The 17,376-nt window shown below is 37.6% G+C and overlaps 1 protein-coding gene and 1 long non-coding RNA gene across 2 annotated transcripts; one reads left to right on the forward strand and one right to left on the reverse strand.

The window, feature by feature from the left end:
- Positions 1–336: 336 nt before the first annotated feature.
- On the forward strand, positions 337–4,731 carry LOC148849399 (uncharacterized). Its single transcript, XR_016100377.1, has 3 exons — positions 337–1,145; positions 2,515–3,129; positions 4,192–4,731. It is a non-coding gene; the product is annotated as an uncharacterized LOC148849399 (long non-coding RNA).
- Positions 4,732–9,509: 4,778 nt separating this feature from the next.
- Positions 9,510–16,496, reverse strand: LOC148849400 (rop guanine nucleotide exchange factor 1-like). The gene is made up of 5 exons (XM_088950583.1): positions 15,852–16,496; positions 15,472–15,588; positions 14,831–15,369; positions 10,925–11,278; positions 9,510–10,113 (listed from the first exon to the last, which is right to left on the reverse strand). Exons 1-5 carry the CDS (start codon positions 16,138–16,140, stop codon positions 9,673–9,675), a joined length of 1,740 nt encoding a protein of 579 aa, XP_088806709.1. The 5' UTR covers positions 16,141–16,496; the 3' UTR covers positions 9,510–9,672.
- Positions 16,497–17,376: the final 880 nt, after the last annotated feature.

Consider the following 17,376-nt stretch of genomic DNA (forward strand, 5'->3'; position numbering starts at 1 on the left):
CCCATTTCGAGTCCACGTAGGTGGGTGCTACATAGAATAGTCTGCTTAAACGGTGAAAAACTTATTTGGTTAGACCGTTTTAAGTGAGAAACGAGTGAAAACAAAAATGTGATGACGTGGCAATAATCTTACTGATGTGACATTTTAAACCTATAGGTAAAACTTGAAAGCATTGCATGCTATCCTACGTGGCAGCAACATTGCTAAACCGTTTCGTGGCCATTTCTCTTCAAATGAGATATTGCACTGCTGTTTCCAGTAGAAAACATCTCACCGACAACAGCCACGGTACCAAACACCTCACCTATTTATTTGTAAAGACTGTACACTGTAGCCCTAGGAGAGAAGGGTTTCCGGTTCTCATGTCTCATCATCATAAACGAGGGAGAGGGGATTCTAATGGTGAGGAAGGCAAGAGAGATAGATTGGTGGGGATTTGCAGCATTAACGAGGATTGATGATTCTTCTCCTCATTCAATGCCAGACTCTAGAGAGAGAAGGAACAATCCCATCTGATTTAAATCCTTTGATCTCCCTTAATTAACTCAGCTGTTTTGTTCCTCTCTCTCTCTCTCTCTCTCTCTCCATTGTACTCTAGATCCTTCATCTCCCTTTTGTTGCTGATAACTAATGCATTTGTTTCTTCTTACACTTGCGCATGCGGGCTCCTCACTCAATGACCTCTCTACTTCCCCCCTCCCCACCATCCCTTCTCTCTCTCTCTCTCTCATTTACTACACGCTTTACTTCTCCTTTCCTCAATTAGAGCCTCCACCTATCCTCTTAGCCCTCTCCCATGGTTTCTCTCAGGCTTTATGTGTATATATGCTCTACCACGGTGGAAATGAATTGCTGATTTTAACTTCAAGTCTACTTTCCCAGAAGGAAATCAAACTTTTCAAGTTTCATCTGGGTTTAGCAAAGAGTTTCTTACAGAGTTTATTGGCATTCTGTCCACCTCCACCACATGAAACCCCTCTCTCTCTCTCTCTCTCTCGTTTTCTTTAATGGAGGTGGGCATCCTGCCAATCAAGCTCTGTTGGCTTCTCTTTGTAAAACCCATGTGATGTTAATCTTTCAATTTGATTCATCATCTCCTCCATTCTGCAGTACTTCTCTATCATACAGGTGAAGTCGTCAAAGAGGTAACAAAGAACAAACACACAGCCCTGGTTCAACTGCACCTTCTTCCTGCCTTTTTTTGTTCTTTCATGTAGTAGGTGATTTGAGTACAAATAAAATACTGGTCTGAATTCAAGATGGCATCTTTTCCTTTTATGCTTTTATTTCATACCTGATTTCTTTATTTTGTTTTATTTTTTCCTGCAGATTTAGTTGTATTTGTATTGCAATACATTAATGGGAAGCAATATCATCTCAAATACCTTCTATTTCGTAGCTTATGATTCTTGTGTTAAGTTAAAGTGTCCTTTCAAAACCCTAGTTTCTCTTTAATAATGAAGGACTGCTCTCTCTTGTTTTTGCCGTTGTTTATTATCTAAATATTCTAGGGTTTTACTTTTACATTTTGTTCCTTCTGCATCATATCACGAACACGAAGGGTTTTAGATCACAGAGATTTCCGGGTTTTTTTATTTATTTTTATTTTTATTTTTTTTTTGTGTTTTGATAGATGAAATTGGTGACTGAAAAATGAAAAATTTTAAAAGCAGTCTCCGAGGAACTCATCCATTGTTACCTGCCTTGTGCGAGGATGTTTTAATGATTTTCTTGCACTCTTGATCTCGTGTTTTTGTTTCATACAAGTACATCTGTTCTTCCGCAGACGTATCTGTATTGGACCTATTGGTAGTTTAGCCATCCCCACCATGTACGTAGGCCTCATGATTGAGGGCTCCCTCTTTTTCTTTCTTTTGTATTTTCCTCTTTTATCTATCACTGTAGTACGACGAAGTAGAATACTGTTTGTTTTGATCTTTTGATTATCGACGCTTTCATTCATGTTTTCATATCAAATCCATATCTTACACTGGTTTTGGGCTTTTCGCCTGAGAGTTATAACCATGGTTTCATGGTTTCTGTGAGAGTTATGATCAGTCTGCTGCATTGCATGCATTTAGCTCGTGTTCAGGCCTGAGAATGGTTATAACACTTCATCGTTCTGGGCTTCTGGCTGTTTCTCTGCATGGCCTTCATGCTGGTCAGTTGTAATGACGGGACTTCTGGCGCCATAGTTTCTCAGGTCTGGTAGTTCACGGGTTTGGTACCAAGGTCATCCATGGAAGACAAAATGTTGTTTCTCAGGCTAACATTATAGACTTGTTTTCTGGGTTTTGGGGTTGGGGACCATTTCATTTGTAACGACAGCTATTTATTACCTCTTTCAATTGTAACTGATGAAGAATATGTTTCTACTTTTACCAAGAAGGTCTCTAATCTCTGACTGTTTCTGCTGTGCTTTGTTGTTCTGGTGGCTATTTCTTCCTCCAAGCAACAGAAACAAAATAAAATAGTCTTCATTAATTCTCACAACAGCTCTGATTTGTAATGTAGGGACGATAAAGATGAAGGGAACTCAGGACTGTCGGGTGCCAACTGCAAATGGTCAGAGCATTGCGGACGAAACAATAGAGAACAAAACGTCATTTGATGGAAAAGAATTCAGCCGCGTCGTGCTCTGACTACGTTCGTCGTCGGTAAATGAGTTGGGACTTAAATTCCGCGCTTTCCATGAAGGTTCGGAGGAGCTTGGGGCTAGTTGAAGACAACCATGCAATTATCGTCGCTAGTGCCTAATGGTGTTCTGTTCATTAATTAGAACTTCAAAGCTTGAGCTGGTAGAGAGCTCTTCTGCTCTGACTCCTCTGAGCCTGTGATTAATCGAGGCTGTGGCTGTGTTTGCCCAACTGACGCTAAAAGGGCAACCACAGCATTGTGAGATATCAATCATTGCATGTTGTACTGTTCGTTCAGAATTCTTCGAATAGGTTTGAGTTTGACTGTGAATTATCAGTTTAAGGGGCCGATTGTCTTCGGAACCGGACCGGAGAGAATACCAAAGCAACAAACCTCAATGCTTTAATGCCCCGTTTGTTTTCACGTTCCTTGGTACCTGAGTTTACCCAGGTTAAGGGAGACGTCGGATGTCGAGACCATCATGGGCCAAGGGTAAGCAATCTGTCCACCTTTCAGGAAAGTATTGATTATCCCAATAAATGATACTTAGGCCCCGCCTGCTTTTTGGTAATTTACTTATTTTGGTAAAAGTAATTTTTACCAGTATGCTCTTTTATTTTTTAGATAAATAAGAAAATGATTATTTTATCCATAAAAATCTATTATTAAAAATGGTATTTTTATCCCATTCAAGGATATTCAAGAAGATGGATACTTCTCCGCGAAAGTGATACCCAAGAAAATAAACTTTCCTAGTTCTCATTTTAATTTGAAAAATGAACATAGCATTCATGCTCAATGAGAACCAAAAATCCCATTGACCAACTTTCTTCTTTGCAAAATCCAAAGAAAAAACACCCTCTTAGAAAAATAAGAGAATGACTAATCAGCCCATATCAAAATTTTATAGCCCCATTCACGAGCAGGATTTGATGGTTTATAGGGGGAGAGGGCTAGTAGGGGGGTTGCTGGAATTCAGAATTCTTCATACTTTTCCATAGAAAAATTTGCCTATCTAGCATAAGCATATGAACATGGGGTTCATGATTAATTATTAGAATTTGACTAACTTACCTTGTAAAATACGGAGAAATGAATCGTCACTGTTTAATAGTAGCAGAATAGCAGTCATTAATCCTCATATCTTGGTTTTTTCACATCCTATTTCCTTTTATTTTCAAATTATCATATAATATTGCAATGAAAGAAAAAACATTTTATTCTGAAATCAAGAGATTTATCATATAATATTGCAATGAAAGAAAAAACATTGTATGAGGAAATGGCATTAGTTTTGTTTGGTACCAGTGCTGTATAACCATTTTTAGCATTGATCTACATTATCCTAGGCTCACATTGGTTTCACGTCATTGTACTGTTGGTAGCAATGGGTATAAGTTTCTAAAAAAGTGAAATTGGATGTTTTATCAGACTATACCTTCCCGATTTTCTAAGCATGCCAAATACTGCCTTAGGAAAAACCCTTCCCAAAAAAAAATTTAAAAAGGTATATTTTGCTGAAAAAAGTCTAATATTCTTTCATATTTGTTGTAGTATTGAAGGGTGACATTTGGGGTCTACCAGAACCAGAATTCCACCAGAGAACTGGGTCGAAATTATAAGTTTAATTGCATTCGTTTGGACGGTCTGGGAAAGAATGAAAGCAGAATGTGGGAAGTGGGGACATGATTTTAATGTACAGCTCATTTAAAAACTCAGGACCAATGCCGAAGGAACTCACTGCGAAGATGGTGGTTGTGGCTTTTAGATGAGTCCAGATTTTATGTTGCTGGCAACTTACTTCCTTTGGCCATAAAAGAGATGAATCTGACGAGCTCGGTCATGCTAGCTGCTCGCGTGGTTGTGTTAACCCTTGCTACGTAACCAATCATGTGAACACGCCAGTTATATGGCAAGAGATACTCAGGCATGGGAGTAGCAGATTTGGTTAAAAAACTTGGATGGCTACGGCGCGTTGGGGGTCTTGGCCGAATTGTGCCAAATTGTTATTTGTATGTTTTGATATTTTGATTTATTTATTTATTTATTTTGTTAAGTAAACATTAAAACTAAAATGTTTCCCTTATTTCCTTTAAATTTTGGGAATATTTTGAAAAAAATTAAAAAATTTAACAAAAAAATAAAAAATACTTGAATATTTAACAAAATACAAAATAGACAATAAATTGAAAAAAATAGGAGTTTATTTCTTGAATTTGAACAATACAATGGTGAATGGATGAATGAAGTATAAAGAGCAGAATGAAATATAGAAAATATAATACAGTTATAAATTGAAAATAAAGAATTACATTGTTGAAAAAATAATAACTAATTTAAATAAAGTGAAAAAAATTTACAGTAATTTTAAAATTTGAAAAAAAATTCAATAATTGAAATATTGAGTACAAAAAAAAGAAAAACAATATTAACTTCATCATTTTTTAAGTTCTACCTTCCCCTTCATCTTTATCTAATCATCTCTTTGATTTTTATCATCTCCTTCAAATGAATCATTAGGTATAATGTCATGTCCTTTGTCTTGTAATCTATCTTCAGCATCCAACCAATCTTTAAGGCAGATGAACTTTTTCAGACTTTCATCATTTATGCAGTTTCTCTTGTTGTCCACCACTCTATTACCTGCATTAAAACATCACTTTTATAGAATTGTAGACACCAGAGGGGTTAGTAGATCATGTGCCATGGTGGCAGGGGTTAAATAGTTTTTTCCATTATAAAATCATTTATCACTTTACCTAAATACCCTCTAAATTAGTTATTATTATCATTTTTTCTCTCCCCAAAATCAAAATACATAAATTTCCCTCGTGTAGTAGTCTATATATGTTACTATAAAAAAAACCCCCAAAAGTTGAAATTAACCGTTGGGGGGGAGGGTCTCCCACGTCCCCAGTTTCCACATAAATCTAAAAAAAGAACATGGGATTGTCCATGAGATTCTTGGTCAATAAAAATCAAAATCCCATTGATTAACTTTTCCCCCTCTTAAAATCCAAAAAAAAGAACACCCTTTTGGTGTAATGGGCATTTAAACTATCTTGTTGTCATGGTCAAAAACATAAATCATTCACCATTCTTCGCTATATTGTGTAATGGCAATCTTGTTTTAATGCGTGATTGACAACATAGGGTTCACCGTTGATTGTTCATAAGTCCATAACTCCATTTGTGTATAAATAGTAATTGGGCCAGAGCCATTTCGTTTATGAGATATTTTAGTACGTGAACCCAAAAATCATGATGAAAGTAATAAGAGACACCGAGCCAATTAGTACCCTGGCCCAAGTCAAGGTAAAACCCAATTCCAAACCAATAAATAAAAGTAGAAAATTGGAGTTCGGATTTAGTCCCAACATAAGGTCCTAATAACCGGTCCCAACAGCCATTGCAGCCATGTTCAATATACAACTGAGCAGACTCATAAAATTGGTTCAGAGAGAGAGAGAGAGAGAGAGGGGAGGGGGGTATGAACCTTGGCACACTGTAATGCGAAGTAAAGATATTCTCTACCTAGAAGACAAACTCTTACACTATTTGCCTGCTAACTTGCTAAGATAAATTCAAATAAAAGTAAAAATAAGATATATTTTGGATTATTCATGCTCTCCCTTGCCTTCCTGTTTTCCTCTGCTTTCTCTCTGACGAGGTTTGAAAATAGGGTAAATTACAAGGACCCTCTTGGTATAAAGGGGTCGGTGACAAAGATTTCCTTGTATTTCAATTTGTAACAAAGACTCCCTGAAATTTTACATTGTGACGAATACCCCCTTAACTGTTAAATCAAATAAGGTGTTAAATTACCACAATACCTCACTCAACTTTCTCTATTTTCTTTTTCTTGCCATTTTTTCTTAAAACCTAAATGACCCAAATGGAGGTATGTTACTTCAACAATGCAACTAGGAAAGCAGCATACTCTGATCTTTTGGCTTCATGTTGTTGATCTCTTCTCTCTCTTTTTATAAATGAATCTTCTCCATTGGAAAAGACAATGAACAGCACAAAGTATAAAAAACAAAGATAATTTCATAAATTAAAGAAAATGATAAAAATAAACTAGAAAATGATAGTTTGGGTATTTGAAAAACCTGAAACAGTCGAATAAGAATCTTTTTTGAAGTTAACTGATGGAACGTTAACGGAGGGGATCTTTATCTAATAGCTAAAATTCAGGGGGGAGGGGGTTTGTCACTTATCCCGTAATACAGGGGGGTCTTTGTAATTTACCCTAAAAATAAGTCAAATTACTTTACAATCTTTCATATGCTGTCTATATTTCCTCTTTTGGTTTGCCTTATTGTCAGCCAAATCAAAAGACCTACTTTTAGCTTTGTTTTCAACGTAATGTTAAGAAGGGTATTCAATGCTCACCGACAAGTGACATCATAGACAACCAATAACCCATGACTCGTGAGGATTGGAATTTGCTATTGGCAAGCCTCCACAGCCAGGCAATTAGAAGGAGTGAGAATTAATCGAAATAATTCCTCTATTATACACTTTCTATTTGCAGATGATTGTATCATCTTCTCTAAAGTGGAAAATAAATTAAATTCTTCTCTCATATGCTCCATGTAAAGAAATCTCTGCTTGGATCTAAATATCTTGGCATTCAAGTTGGTACAAATATCCATCTCTCTCTCGTAAGGAGGTCATTGAAAGGGTGCAGTAAAATATTGGTATTTGGAGTTCCAATTTATTGTCACAAGCCGGTAGAACCATACTAGTCAAATCAGTTCTGAAGGCAATACCCGTAAACCCCATGCCAACATCCATTTTACCAAAGACGATCACCTTGTCCCTTGACAAAATGGTAAGAAACTTTTGGTGGGGGGATAGCAACAAAAATCCCCATCATACCATTGCTTGGAGGAAGGTAAGTTTACCCAAAAAACACGGAGGTTTGGGCTTCAGATCTTTTGACATTATGAATCAAGCAATGTTCAATAAGCATATTTGGAGGTCGCTAACGAACTGTCAAGGATTATGGAGCAAGCATATCAAGTCCAGGTATTTTTCCAATACCTCTATTTTCTGCGAAAAAGGCAAATACAGTTCACAATGGTGGCAACAAGCCCAGAGGATGACGCTTATGCTAAGACCCAATTTATTGTGGTCTATCAAGGATGGTACAACAATATTTGCCTACCATGACCCTTAGATTCCTACACTACCAGGACAAGTTCCATCGCCAACCTTAACATCTCAATTGCAGCAGCCTGAACTGAAAGTCTCAGAGCTAATAAATTCTAATGGATCTTGGAATCTCCCACGACTTCAAAAATGTTTTCATGCCTCCACTATTCAACATATACTAGAAGTGACACCGGAGACTAGCCAAATCAGTGACCTACTAGTTTGGAAGCACAATACATCAGGTACCTATTCAGTCAAATTAGCATATCAACTTTTCTCAACTTTAGGGGCTTCAGTATCCTCCACATATTTCAATTGGAAATTATTGTGGCAATTAAAAGTATCATACAGTTTCCAAATCTTTCTTTGGAAGGTCTGCTCACAAAACAAAAGTGTTTGTCCTGCTTAAATGAACAAGACTGACTTTGCATTTTTTGCAAGGTTCAAGAAGAAACACTTCATCGCCTTCTCTTTCAATGTCCATTTGCATGAGCCGTTTGGTTCGGTGCCCAAATTGGCATAAACCCCTCTACCATTGGTCAGGACCCGATTCACACCATTATTAATTGGCTTTCTGGGATGCGTTCAATATTGAGTAAGCAGCAAGCATTAACAAACCTAGGCAAATTTGCTTTGATCATCTATCATATATGGGATGCAAGGAATAAGAAAATTTTCGAAAATATTGATCCAGATCCCATACAAGTGATCAACTTAGCAATAACCCTCCAATGGGAGCATCCGACAAATGAGGTAGGCCATCACTCCATCAACTACCATCTTCTAGTCATTTGCCGTGTTTATTTACTGATGGCTCTTATGATCTAGTTTCAGGTGCTGCTGGATGAAGCTTCATCATCCAACATGACACAAAAGGTTACACCATTGCAGACCTTCATGGACGCTCTCAAGCTATGACGCTGAAATCCAAGCCATGCTAAGTGGACTACAAACAGCTCTTTCTCACGACATTACTTGTCTTTTGGTATATACACACAGTGCAGCTTTAATTGATTTTGCTAGAACTAATCGAGTTGCTCATTGGATTGAACAGTTACATAGAAGTCATTTGAGACGACTCCTTAACTCTTTTAATTATATATATTTTAAACATATAGTAAAGCAACAGAACCAGGCAACACATACTTTAGCTTACTTATCTTGGAAAGGACTAACCTGAGTTTGTTACAACTCGAGACAATCCCCTCATGTATCTTTCACTATATAAATATATATTTCACCTCTTTTGACAATAAATAAATAAATAAATAAAACTATAACATTTTAAATGGTCAATCATCAAGTACAATGCTAATCTAAGAGGATTTTAGATTAAGGTGTCCTTTGGTGGTCCAACTACTTGTAAATTGTAACGACAATTCAATACCATAGACCATAGTTGTATTCAATTATTTCGCCCTTCAAAGCGAGCTTTGGGATAAATTTGGGGAGAAAATTGATCGATAGAAAATTTGACCAATTTTCCCATATTCTTTTAGTTACAGTACACATATATCCAAAATAATACAAAATACAAGGTTTTGCACTCTATATATTTGTATTCATACTCTTTCCAAACTAAACTTATTAATGGTGAAGTGCCATTTTAACATACCGCCAAACGGACTGGACCTACTATGTCATCTTAAAATGAGAGAAAAAGAAAATTACTTCTGCCAAGAACTCAGAGCCATCATTGCTTATCAGGTATATGATGAGAAATAAAGATCAAAACTATGAAATATATAATTTCTATTTCTAAAGAATATACAAGATATGAGACAGCACATTAAATACCATTCTCAATTAATATGATCAGAAGGAGAAAAAAGAATCTTTCTATTACTTTTAGTAGCATTAATGATTCATTGCAAGTCAATCCCGCTCTGGAGCATCTCCAGAATCTTTTCTGCCACTGAGGCTCAGATTTCCAGCGTAAGACCACACTCTCTCCATGTCTTCTGCATTCAGTTTATCATCCTTCACATCCTGCAAGCCCTTATTACTGTTTTTGCTTATTATAGAGAAATTTGTCCTTCCAGGACTTCCAACCACCGGAGTTGAAGCGCAGAAGGTTGGTGTTGCAAATGGAGAGGCGTAAGGGGACTGATGGATTGTGAAAGGGCTGGGTGAAATCCTCTTTTGTATGGGAAGACTTCCTTTCCCTCCCCGGCCAAACAAAGACAGAGAGTCTGATGCAGCACACCTCTTGATCGCATCATCCACATAGAGAAGATCATCAATCCTCGCCATTATGTTGAAGGCTAAGCTCTCCATCACCCTTGAATAGCTCTCAAGGATCGACTGCCCCACATCCTACAGCACAAAATACATTACTCCACCATCTTTCTTCTCATGAAAAGAATAAGAAACATGTCATAGACTCATGGCAATTCTAATCCAGGTCAAGATGATAAGCAAATATTAAGGTCCTCTAAATTCAACAGTGCACATATACCAAAAGCATAGTCATAATATGCTCTGTGGTGGAAGTTGTAAGCTAGTTGTTGGTAGTCTAGTTGTCTAATCCATATCCAACTCATCAACACGGACCAGCCAGCCATTTGGCTAATCTGTCAAAATGGCCACCACATTGGTTCTTCTTTTGCAAATTACAATGCTCTAGATTCACCTGCTTTATGGTGTTCAGTGACAACTCAAACCCATACATTATTCTACATGAATAATTTAAATGCCATGAAGCACTATGGAATACTTGCATTCAGGTATCAATTAAAGGAAACAAAATAAAAATAAATAAAAAATAAATAACTCTTGATCAAGGAAGAGGCTGAATTTGGCAATATGGCTGGCTAGCTGCTTTGATGAGTTGCAAAAAAATTCAGTAATCCTAAAGAAAAGGCTACAAAATTTAGTCAGAAGAGGTGTTGCATTTATTATCTTTTTTAAACAATAAAGCTGCGGTTGGACCCAAATCCTTAATATAAAGATAGGTTTGCTTCAAGTTAGCAACAAAATTGCAATACTCAAAAGATGGCAAAATAAAGCATGCAAAAGCACTACCACTATTGTGCTCCATGTAGCATAGAGCCAAAGCAAACCGAAACTCAGCCCAACATAAATACTGTAATTGATTGCAGTAGAGACCAAGGAAAATGAGAAAAACCTTATTGTATTGGATCTTGTTCATGTCCAGAACAGTCTGTGGAAGACCAGGATACCGTAGCCTTAGGCTTTGTAAGAGAGTTTCTGCTCGTTCTGCTAGAAGTTGGCTCTTTTCTCCATCACCAACAAGCCCCTTGACTTTGCCGCCCCAAGATGATCGCCCAGATTTTGTATGGTTTGAATGCTTTTTATGGTCCTTCTGCCTCCAAACATACACAGCAGCTTCAATTCTATTTGCTACCTCAAGAGTGTGATGCTCTGATGATAGGTCTAAGCAATCAAGAAGACATTCTGGAGAGAATTGATCTGCAGTTATGTAGCGGTAGATAATATCACCTAAACAAGCTTTTCCGTTCTGCAAAAATGGATGATGAACTGGCTTCAGGAACAACGTGATTATATGAAATGACATGTTTCAGAACTTGATTCTTCTTTGCTTATTATTATAGGCAACATAATGGTTAAGTTACCAACCCAGTAGTTGAGATGGTCACATGGTGTCACTCGAAAAGAGGTTTAGGATCAAACCCACCGGACTGCAGGCTCTGTGGTATGACCAGTGGACCTCACATGCACCCTTCTCTGTCCCCGCCTGTGTCCCTAGACTCCCTACAAACATGTACTGACAGACTGACCCAACTATTAAAGGCCTTTACCCAATGTTAGTCCCAGCTGCATTCTCCTGCTTGTTAGCCCAAGGTTTTACCACTACACCAAGCAATGACTCCTACTGATCTGATTATTGCAATACCAAATAAATAACATAGTGGTTAGGTTTGCCAAATTCACCTATCAGAATCCTCTACTTGGTTGCCATTGCACTGGACGGCAATATTGTCCTTCCATATTAAAGTTTAACAATTTCCAGGTGCCCACAGAAAGAACAAGTTATATATCTAAAAGGGGTTGACATTTGACAAAAGTTAAGGAGCAGGAAAAACATTTTTGAACTTTACATGAAAACCCATGCCAAACAAATAAACCAAGCTCAAATTTAATTCAATATTAGAAACTACTATAATGTGCATTGTATTCATGTAATATGTGGATATTATCTTGTAACACCCCTGTAACTTATATATCTAAAAGGGGTTGAGATTTGACAAAAGTTAAGGAGCAGGAAAAACATTTTTGAACTTTACACGAACACCCATGCCAAACAAATAAACCAAGCTCAAATTTAATTCAATATTAGAAACTATTATAATGTGCATTGTATTCATGTAATATGTGGATATTATCTTGTAACACCCTGTAAGTTATATATCTAAAAGGGGTTGAGATTTGACAAATGTTAAGGAGCAGGAAAAACATTTTTGAACTTTACATGAACACCCATGCCAAACAAATAAACCAAGCTCAAATTTAATTCAATATTAGAAACTATTATAATGTGCATTGTATTCATGTAATATGTGGATATTATCTTGTAACACCCCTGGTACCTTCAGAATGCTGCAAATCATTCAATAGGCATTATTTTTTCTTTTTTTCAGAAATAAATCTTCGTGGACTCTTATGAAGAGTGAAATCATATCATCTAAGCATAATTAAGTCTTAACCTAAAACATGTCACTGTTATATAAACTCAAAAGGGATAGTAACAAAATCAACAGCAATGTTAGATGGGTTGCAGGTGAAAGAGTATCTTTAACAGTCAAAAGCTAGATTTCCTAAGACATCTTTTAAAGAGTGCAGATAACACATAGATACTGGCCAACCTATGAACATCCTATGATCACCCGAGTCTCCAGGGCCACCAAACCATATAGAACTTCTGCAAACAGATGGAAATTTTATAACACCTCTCCTGCTGTTGAAGCTGAAGTTCGTCTGGATATGGCTTTACAAAAAGTTAGCCTTATGGATCTTGGACCACTGACCCAGTTGTTGCTTTCATTAATATTTAAGGCATCAGATGGATTTTATTAAATGAAGCCACACGGCAATTCCATTAGATCATCCCAACTCTTGAAGCTCATTATTAAGATCTAAAATCTCAAATTTTGACTTTGATTGGTCCATATCAAGTAGCAACTAGCAAGGCAACTCAAAAGTCAAAACTGAAACCCTTTTTTTTTTATCAGCAACAGAAATAAGACTTTCATTAAATCAGCAGAGAAATATACAATATAATTAGTAGCCACGGCTACCCAGTGATCTTAGAACAACCACAGAAGCCTTTTCTAACAGTTACAACTAAGCCCAAAAGCAATTCCCTCTATTGACCCCTTGCTTAGCAAAGTGATCAGCTAAGCTGTTTGCTGATCTAGGAACCCACTGTAACAACATCAACATATCTTTTGAAAACCTTTGAAACTTTTTGATCTCATTTCTGAAGTACCACAGAGCCTTATCATTGTCTTTCAGCCAACTTATGATCACTTTTGAATTTCCTTCAACTACTAGCTTCCTTATCCCTATTTCCCATGCTTTTTGGATCCCAAAGACAGCTGCCTTCAGTGCATTCCCTTTTACTAAGCACTAATTCAACTAGATAATCATTGTTGGTCAATTTTACATGGGCAATTCATATACAAAAAAAAAAAAAAAAAAATTATGACTTAAAAAGACCCTGGTCATTCCAGATCTTAGTAATAATTACAAATAAATAAAAGATAATCCCAAAAGATAGTACACTACCAGTCATACATATGGTGCAGAGAACAAATTGAAAATATGCATCTATAGACTACAAACAATCGTAGCCACAAGAGTGAGCTATGTTTTCAGAGTTATCATCATACTGATCACATTGTCCGGTATATTTCTTTTCCGGCTACTGATTATGCCAATTGTGTTATACATATATATATTATTCTTTCTTCACATGTTAAAAAAAGTGAGGACAGCTTACCAAACAGAAAAGATAAACACCTTCATCTTCATCAAATATCAGAAGTTAATATCTAAAGTCCTATCCTACCTTTCCAATAAACATGCAAAAGTATGAAATGCCCCTCACAAATTTTAACAAATTCATATTCTACATTCTTGATGGTGCACGGTTCAATTTGAATGAAATCTTTCTAGCTACTGCAGTCTGCAGCACATTCTTCACCAGGAACTGAATGCCCCAACAAACAAATTTCTCCAAATCATTTGGATTTGTGAATTTAAAACCATTTGGCAAATTATGCCACTTCTTGATTGTCATGAAGAAATCCATTAGTGCAATTGTCTTTGTCAAACAGCAGTCAAGGCAGGTTGCACAACCAAATGTCTTTGCTGAAGGGTAAACAGTAGATAATTTCTGGAAATTATAATCTGTATTCTACACAATTATTTATTTCCTGGTACCATTTATGCTCTTTGAATAGCCATATTGAATCTCCATTTTAACCATGTAAAAGTAGCAGACTAGCAGCCATGGAAAGACAAACACACTTATATGCTTTTTTCTTCATTCCCTATGATGGGATTAGCAGAAACCAAAATACAAACCTAGCAGTTAAACAATTCTTTACCAACTCAATGAGATTGGCTACTAGTTTCAACAGAAAACATTTACAATGTCTCTAACAAAAATCTTGAGAGAAAATATCCAAGATCAGGATCAGAAGCGATAACCCCTATCAGAACCATCTCCAATTTTAATAGAGCTACCACAAAACTATAAATGGTTGCTTTAGTTTGATAAAAATAAAGCACCACTTTTGCTCCCCTGAGCTAAAGATACAACACTTTTTTCTTGGAACTAAAAGGTGCTGAATTCTACAAACGGTAAACAACATAAATACCATATACACCAAAAGGTAAGCTAAAGTGTCATCAACCAGAAAACAAGCCACTGTCGGAGCCAAGGAAATATATTAGATTTTCTCATATGAATTCCTATATGCCCTCATCAAATTGGAATGAGTTAAACAAAATTACAGTCATTTTCATTAGCTGAAACCGATTCTACCTTTGGTAAGCTCTCCAAATATGCTTTTGGAATCTCCATCTCTGCAAGAACACTGCTATTGATTGCCATGGCTGCCTTAAGGATCTGATTCGTGCAGTCCCTACATTGCTGCAATCTCTTTCTTGCGTCTTCCGATAAACCATTAGGTGGGACTCTGGGGCACGGGAGCCACCACTTGTCTTCCTGCCTAATAGAAGGCCTCCCGAAAGAGGAGGATGTTGGATAAGCATCGCCATCATCAGCATCAGCTAGAACAATGCCACGATCGACGTACCAAAACTCAGTATCCCGGAATCCATCAAGTATGCTCAGCAGCATAGCATCGAGCTTCTTGAGGGCTGGGAGGTTTATGTATAGATCCGAGCGTGGCCGAGTCACCATGACCTCGAAGGTCCCACCTCCTGGGAACTCTTGCAATGAGGGTACGAGTTCGACGATGGAGTCACTCACACATAAGAGCCATTCCATCTCTCTGCACCACATTGCCTTCTTCAGCGGCGCCAATGGCTCCAACCTCCAAAGCTCTCCGAAAACGGAAGCTGTAATTTTTAACCCCAATTTAAATAAATAATTAGATAAATGGAAATTTTAAGGAAAATTCAGGATAACCCGGGAAAAGAACCACAGAAAGACGAACTAACCAGAGAGATTTGTTATGGCATTCGAGATGGCCAGAGCAGTACAAACTCCCTTCCCTCCACCAGACATGTCTTCTCCAAGAAGAAGCTTAGCGAACCGCTCCTTCATCATCTCAACTTCTGCAACAGCACGAGAAAAAAAGTACAAAATGCAGAAAGTTAAGCACCAGGTCAACAATGGTAATACGCGACAGACAATGGGGAGAGTTGCGTTGCAGGAGAGAAAGGGATCACAATTAGGCAGTAAAACCACAAATAAGTAAAAACATCGTCAATCGCAACTCATGTTAGATCACCCCCAAAATTATTCCCCGTAGAATTGGGGAAAATCCGACAAATTAAAGGCAAAATTGACGGGGAAAATAAGTGAACTAAATACTAACCAGACAAATCTGCCTCCCGCTTCTCCGGCTTCTCCTCCCAAACCACCACATCTCTCCCCCCAATGACAGGTAGCATCAGATGCGGCGCCGGAAAGGGGGAATTCCCGGCCAATGGGCGAGCAGGAAGCGGTGAAGACGACAGAGAGCTAGAAGCACCCTCAGCATCGTAACGCCGGCAAGAAAAACTACTGGAGCTCTCCGACTCACTGACGTCAGCACTCAAGCTGTAGCTCCCGAACCGCTCGCTCTGCTGATCAAAACCATCTTCGGATTCCGAAACACTCCCCATTGACGAACAAAGATAAAAGTAATATTTCCCCCCTAAAGTTCACCGAAGAGCATTAATCTTAGCCGTACATTTCAGTTCTCCGGCGAACAAATCTGATCGGGGAAGATAGTCCGCATGATCTGAGAATTGCAGAGCCGTTTTTGGTAGTAAGAGAGAGACAATGAAAAAAAAGGAAAAGCAGCAACAGCAGCAGCAGAGAGAAAAGCACGCTCGGCCCGGATTTACTACCAACACGGCAGCACACTCTTTTCTCCCTCCCTAGTCGGCTACTCTCTCTCACTTCTTCTCTGATGCCCACAAAAGCAAAAAAGACGCTGTTTCCAAAATTGTCTTTCCGTAACCGTAAGAAGAGTCCCAAGTCCTAACCCACCCGACACGATCCTTTAATTTCGACAGTCCAAAACCAGAGGGCCATTGCCACGTCACATGACACGTATGACCACTATTACTCATGTGGACAGTAACACAAAGACCACTCTATAACCATGCAGATGCGGGACCCGCGTCGGATACTAAATAGAAGGGAGAGGATGGTCGATTTACGTAGAGAAACGACGAAGACGAACGTTATTTGTTATTCTTTTAATGGGTAAATTGCTAAAACCTGCTTTAAGTTGCTGATTATTGCTGAAACCTCCCCCGAGGTTTGGTAAATGCAATCAAACTCCCTTGAATTTTTTGAAGCAGTTGCAAATATATACTCTCTTGTTAAAATATTTTAATAATAAGCATAAAAAATGTCCAAAATACCTATGAGGTTAATTTATACAAAAAAAACAATACAAACTTTATGAACAACCAAAAAAAAGTTAGCTTTACCTTTTAGTGATTCATATGAAAGAAAAATAAAAAATAAATCAATTTTGGAAAAGAGATTGACAGAATTTAAGAAATAAGATTGATAAGAAGAGAAATTTGAAAAATAAACATTTTGGTGGGCCCACTCCAGTTTTATAGGGAGACATAGGATGTGGGATCAAGTTGGTAGGGTGTTGGAACTTGTTTTGTTTGCTGGTGATCCCAATTCAATTTCATCTCTTGCTAGAGGATTCTAACATGAAGGGTTGCTTGCAATGTATTAGAAAATTTAAGGTGGCGTTTGGAAATGTGGGTGTTTATTCACTAAATGCTATCACAGAGGTGCCACTTCAGTGTTTCCCTTATTATATGAATCCCTATGCATAAAGACTTGCAAAAAAGCAAGTATTGATTTATGTGCACACCTATCATTAGAGG

This window comes from Nelumbo lutea, chromosome 6 (assembly GCF_056320005.1).
Source record: "Nelumbo lutea isolate HS-2025 chromosome 6, American lotus-T2T, whole genome shotgun sequence".
NCBI lineage: Eukaryota > Viridiplantae > Streptophyta > Magnoliopsida > Proteales > Nelumbonaceae > Nelumbo > Nelumbo lutea.